Consider the following 6347-nt stretch of genomic DNA (forward strand, 5'->3'; position numbering starts at 1 on the left):
ACTCGCACACACACCCTCCCCTGCAGGTTTTGGGTACCTGACGCGTCAGCTGATGACCCTGGCGGAGGGTCGCTTGGTGCTGGCATTGGAGGGAGGTCACGACCTCATGGCCATCTGCGACGCCTCCGAGGCCTGCGTCTCCGCTCTGCTGGGTAACCAGGTGAGGACAGGAGGGGAAGGAGGAAGCAGGAATTAGGAAGGGTAATGATCAGACTAGATCATTTATAGTGGTCTGGTGAAGAACTGAAAAGGAGAAAGAATGGATGCATGGTGAAGGTGGAATAGTTGACAGTGTGTATGTCTTGTCCACAGCTGGATCCTCTCCCTCAGGCGCTTCTGGAGCAGAGGCCCAACCAGAATGCTGTGTGCTCCATAGAGAAGGTTATAGAAACACACAGTAAGTACCAAGAACAGTTTCCTGTCTGAGATTGAAGAGGCAGGAAATTATCCCTCAATTTAGCTTACTCCTGTTTTAAAGGTTGAGTAAGTTAGATTTTTTTGTCTGCAAATGTACCCACATTTCATTAGATGTACTGTAAATGGTTTATGATTAATGAATTCCATAATTTAATTATTTTGTTAGATACTTCTCCTTATTAGCTGAAATCGTATTTTTTCAAAGCCATTTTAGCTATTGCGCTAGCTGTTCAGGCCAAACCAAGCATTGGATCATGGGAATTTGTTGCGCTATGCAGACGTTATCTCTTTTCTGAGGCACATGTTGCTAGGCAACCCCCCTGGACTTGGCCGGGCAGGCCTGCCCCTTCCTGGGCCTCGGCTATAGCCAATGTGAGAAACGTTTGTGCAATGAAACTAAATAAATACTACACTCTGACCCACAAAACGTATTTGCTAGATTCATGATAGTGTTGTTGGACAAAGCAAGGAAAGTGAACTTCAAAACGAGATGTAGTTTTATTGGGATTTGCAGCTGTTGTTGGTAGGTAATGAATCTGCTAGCTTCTGAAATAACTTACTAATCCTTTAACATTGTTCTCTCTCTATCCTCCCTCTCTCTTTCTCTCTCGCTCTCCCTCTCCTCTCCATCTCTCTCTCTCTCTCTCTCTCCCTTTCTCTCCAGGTAAGTACTGGCGCTCCATGCAGCGTGGCTCCCCCAAGCTGGGTCTGTCTGTGCTGGAGGCTCAGAGAGGAGACTCAGAGGAGGCTGAGACCGTCAGCGCCATGGCCTCTCTCTCCGTTGCCAACAAACAGAGGTAGGTCATCATAAGTACTACAAACCAGTTCTGCCACCTTCCAGTATGGAGATCCACCTGTTTTACTGACGTACCTTCCTCTCTTCTTGTTCCCCTTCAGCAGGTCAGAGGAGGAACCCATGGAGGAGGAAGCGCCATTGTAGGGAGGGAAGCGTAAGGGCGTCGCACCGTGACTGTCGGCCTCTGCTGCAGCTCGGAAGACTTCCTTCTGGAGAGTCTCGACTGTCCCTTTTCATTTAGACCCCTCCCCGCGCGCCACGCCTATCACCTTGATTGGCAGCTCCACTGCCAATGAGGGAGAGGGGTGGGCTCAGCCTCAGAATAGGGAGTCAATGGGGATACGATATGAAGAACTGAAGTGACAAAGCGCTGCAGCCAGGCAGCTCACCGTGGTCAGCTCACCGTGACTCTAAAGATATGTTTGTTTCTGCCAGTCTGACTGAGGCAGCCCCAGAAGGCACCCTAGCTCCGAGGCAGGGCGTGGGTACTCAGTAGAGGTGGAAAATGGCGCGTTGTAGCGGAAGAGTCTTACTCCTGCAGGGAAAGATCTGCCCTGTGGCCAAATATGGAGACAGAGTACAGGACAGGTCCGGCTGTGACACACCTTGGACATTTATTTTCTCTCCTGCTTTTGTCCCCCTAAATGGAGGACTTGGTACTGATGGAGTTGAAGATGTGGGTTTACTGATGAGAGATGGCGGCCAAAAAAGCCCCTAGGAGAATTGTCGGGCTGTCATTGGCTGAGGACACAGTAGACTTGACTGTGGTTGGCCGTTGAGCAAGCAGCCTTTGCCGTTATTGGATGATGAGGCTATTGGATCATTGCCTTATTGGTCCAGCTGGTAGTTCTGTGATGGAGGGTCCACCATTGAGAGAGTGCCTTTGTGAAGCTCTGATGGATTTCAGGATTGTGTCAGAAATTGATTGCCTTAAATTATGTTCCTGACCAGGGGGAGAGAGAAATACTTTTTCCTGTTTGAAAGAGGACAGGATGGCGTAAAAAATTATCTTTCAGCATGTTTACCAGGATTGTGATGTAGACAACGTTTGTCTCTCACAGCCTCTTTTAAGAGTTATTATACTTTTCGATTTATATATTTTTCTGTAAAAAGGCTTCAAAAAGGTAGTTGCCAGCAAACATTTGAGACTTTCAACTTCCAGTTGATTCGTAAAGCACTGTTGAAGGTTAGCATTTAGCCTTATGTAGCTTCCCTTTATCACATAACGAATCGCTAACGAAAAAAAGCATGTCTCACCAGAAAGACCTGTCGGTTGCAAGGTTAGAAGGTTATCCAAAAAGAAGTAGTCAAGCAAAAAAAAGCCAAAGCATGAGTTTGCATCCAGCTCTTTCATACCACTAGTAACAGCAGGCATACACAGTATCGCTTCTGGCTTTCTCAAACAAGGCTTTTGATACCAAGTACACTGTTCGAGAGGTAACGGAATCAAACATTTGATATCTGAACCTTTTGTTAAATAATTATTGAATTCCAATTTATGGTTTGCCAGGTGGCAACTACCTTAGTTAATAGTTACTATAAACAGCTTGTCATGTATATTGAATTGAACATATTGTAAAGCCAAGTGTTAATTTGCCATATTTGACACTATCATTTCCACATCAAGCTAGTCGATTGACTATACCATCATCAACTTTTTCTTAATCAATGATCTCAAATGTGTGACACTTCTATTTTTGGCATGTATGAAATTCTCAAATTTTTAACATACTTTTTATATTTGCGTATTTGTCATTTTGCGTTGAGTTCTCTCTCTGTTACTCTGTACAGTTGATGTGCCACTTGCTCAAGAGGATTTTTACACTTTCTTAGTGTCCTCATCATGCATTGGGATGGAGTTCAGCCTTTCTACTTTATACCATATTCCAGCAATTGTCTATTTACTTACATAATGATCCTGTTTATAGAAGAGTTCTATATGGAAAACCTAGAAATATATTATATACGTAGCCTACATGAGAGCTATGACGTTGTGAAAGAGAATAGCTATGGCAAAGATGGTATTACCCCAGTAAGTAACTTTAAAAAGCTTGTGTGGGGGGGGGTTGAGGTTGACTGCACTGTTTTAAGCTGGGCTGGTTGGAGAAGGCCCCTACACTCAGCAGCACTGTATTTGTTAATGGTTACTTTTCCACACATCACTCTGAACACAAAAAGGGGAACACACTGATTTGTTTTTGTACTGTATCGTTTCCTGGCTGCACTGTAGCTAGCTAGACTCTCAAGAAAAGCATGGGGCATTTTAAAGACGCTTAACTTTCGCATTTTACTTAATTGGGACCAACCAAAATGAGATACCAATGTTACTTTTGACACGATAATACATGCATACGCTGTCGTTGATTGATAGCATGGTTACTGCTGTGCTGCCATGGTTACTGTACATTACCATACCTCAACTTCAGAAAATGTTGTGACATCACTTCTTCCTGTTGTAGCTACATTAGCCGGGTTGTCAAGAAACCAGAGTCATGACATTAGCTGGTAGGCATGGTCTCAGTGTAGATCAATGTATTCTCATCCCTAGTAAAGAACTCAGTTTAGTTTGCAATAAGCTAGAGAGCAGTTTTGGGTTGATTTTAATGTTCTTACACACATTTTGGTAGTATCATGTTTCCTTTTGATTGAGGATTTAGTAAACTTTCTATTTATTTTTGCTTTGCATTGTTTGCTTTCTGATACACCATTCCTATTATTAACTGTTTAAGAGCCCCAGGGTTTGGTATGGTCGTTAAAAAAAACAATTATTTAACGTTTTTTTTTGTTTTTTCTTTCACGGCCTCTAATTCTCTGCATGGTTTGTCTGTCTGCATGCCCGTCTGTCTGTACGTCTGTGTAACACTGTATTTGCACAGTAGAAGAAGAAAACTGGAGGACTAAACCCAGCGTGAATGTCTCTTCTTCTTTGGTGTACTAAGAATACAAAGGACTTAACTTGTCAAAATGAATTCCACATTAGATTTACATTTTTTTTAAATGCTCCGTTTTTGTAGGTAAATTACCCAGCACTTAAAAAAGCAAATGGACAGTAGACTTGACTGTGTTCAGAGTAAGAGGAATATGTGTTAGCTAGGCTAACCTCCGAGTGTATTTATGCTGACTTCACGTGCTCATAGGAAATGGGGAAACTGGGAAGTGGGACAATTAAGTCCGACAAGATTGTGTTCAAGTGCTTTTGAAGTTGAAACAATTCTTCAACCAATACGATTTTAGCTAGCTTATCAAGCTAAGGTTGCTAATAATAAAGTTAGCTAGTTTGCTTAACATTGAATATATGGTCAAACTAGCTACATTCTCCATATTGAGGTCGTAGTTGTCAAAAACAGATTTGTCGTCATCTTTTGGTTGGAAAGGTCAGTGATGAAACATCACAACTCAGGCGACAACGTTTTCTCAGAGATTCCCACTTATAATTCCGTCTTGGGAGGGTCGCTCAAGTTTTTTCCGATAACTCCGATAGCACATGAACGCGGCATTACACCCATCTATACTGCTTTTCTCTCGCTAAGAATGTTTCTAGAGTGTTGGGGATAGTCACACAAAGTAGAGAATGGCTAAAACATCAGACCTTTAAAAAACTGACTATATGTGGTTGATTGGGAAGGGCATTTTCTGCAGACGTTTATCCACTTAAGCCAGTTGTATTTAAAACCACTGTGGTTAAAAAGAGCTATTCTCAGTTTACATATGTAAATAAAAAAGTTATTTTTGTTTTCTTTCCATTGTTACAAATGATATCTTTTGTTGGGACCTATATGCTTTTGACATTTTGTCTCAGACATAAACTCTAAAATATATTTCTGAAAAATGAAACCGTCTTGTGTGTTAATTGCTGTATTTATGAAGCCAAAAATGTATAGTCACCAGACCTACACTACCGGTCATGCAAGGGTTTTTCTTTATTTTTACTATTTTCTACATTGTAGAATAATAGTGAAGACATCAAAACTATGAAATAACACATATGGAATCATGTAGTACACTTTTTTGGTTACTACATGATTCCATATGTGTTATTTCATAGTTTTGATGTCTTCACTATTATTCTACAATGTAGAAAATAGTAAAAAAATAAAGAAAAACCCTTGAATGAGTAGGTGTTCTAAAATTGTTGACCGGTAGTGTATGTCAAGTCAATATGTTCATGAGTATCAAAGGCCCTGTCCAGAAAGCCTAACCCCTACCGTCCTAGGCACTTGTGTAGATCTGGGCCAGTATTCATAAAACTTTTGAGTAGGCGTACTGATCTAAGATCAGTTTGGCCTTCTCAATAATTAATGAATAAGATCACATGGACAGAGGAGACCTGATTCTAGATCAGCACCCCTACTCTGAGACGCTTGATCCGTATGACCACTGAAGTTATTAGAGCGAGACCGAGAGAGTCAGACAGAGAGACAGGGAGAGAGAGAGACGGAGAGAGAGACATGGAGAGAGACCGAGAGAGTCAGGGAGAGAGTCAGGGAGAGACAGACAGAGAGTCAGAGACAGGGAGAGAGTCAGAGAGAGACAGGGAGAGAGACTGTCTTTGTTGCCTCTCTCAGGATAAACCATGTAACTGCAGGGTGGTCGTAACAGAAGCGTGACTCACTGTAGTGTAACTTCCCCTGTAGTTCCGCTAGATGTCAGCAGAGAAACACTACTGAGGAAGAGAACAATATGAGAAAATGAACCCATTTATCTATTTCCCCAGAGTCCGATGAACTCATGGATACAATAGGTATGTCTCTGTGTCCAGTGTGAAGGAAGTTAGAGGTAGTTTCACCAGCTAATGCTAACTGGCCTTAGCACAATAACTGGACGTCTATGGTAACAGCTAGCATGCTAGCTTATAGTAACATGCAAGCTGTTACCACAGACGTCCAGTCATTGTGCTAACGCTAGTTAGCAACTTCTTTCAAACTGCACACAGACATAAAAATGGTATCCACGAGTTCGTCTGACTCTGGGGAAGTAGATAAAGAGCTTGACTGCCAACATCCCGAAGTATCCCTTTAACTGTGATGATGATGATGATTGCAGGTGGACAGTGACACCATCTGGAACGAGGTCCACTCCTCTACTGCAGTTCGTCTGGCTGTAGGTTCTGTGGTGGAGCTGGTGTTCAAAGTGG

General features: G+C 42.3%; 1 protein-coding gene across 6 annotated transcripts in view; it reads left to right on the forward strand.

Annotated features, from left to right (window-relative positions):
* LOC121547849 (histone deacetylase 4) overlaps nucleotides 1-4115 on the forward strand; it is a 54998-nt gene extending 50883 nt beyond the window's left edge. For 5 of the 6 annotated variants that reach the window (XM_041859282.2, XM_041859281.2, XM_041859280.2 and 2 more), the window contains 4 exons: nucleotides 27-160; nucleotides 313-397; nucleotides 1082-1214; nucleotides 1315-4115. In XM_041859282.2, the coding sequence (XP_041715216.2) occupies nucleotides 27-160; nucleotides 313-397; nucleotides 1082-1214; nucleotides 1315-1357 (395 nt within the window). In that variant the 3' untranslated portion in view covers nucleotides 1358-4115. The remainder of the gene's footprint in view (nucleotides 1-26; nucleotides 161-312; nucleotides 398-1081; nucleotides 1215-1314) is intronic. The other variant, XM_045222432.1, reaches the window with a different exon arrangement.
* Nucleotides 4116-6347: the final 2232 nt, after the last annotated feature.

The sequence above is a fragment of the Coregonus clupeaformis genome, chromosome 9, assembly GCF_020615455.1.
Source record: "Coregonus clupeaformis isolate EN_2021a chromosome 9, ASM2061545v1, whole genome shotgun sequence".
Classification (NCBI taxonomy): domain Eukaryota; kingdom Metazoa; phylum Chordata; class Actinopteri; order Salmoniformes; family Salmonidae; genus Coregonus; species Coregonus clupeaformis.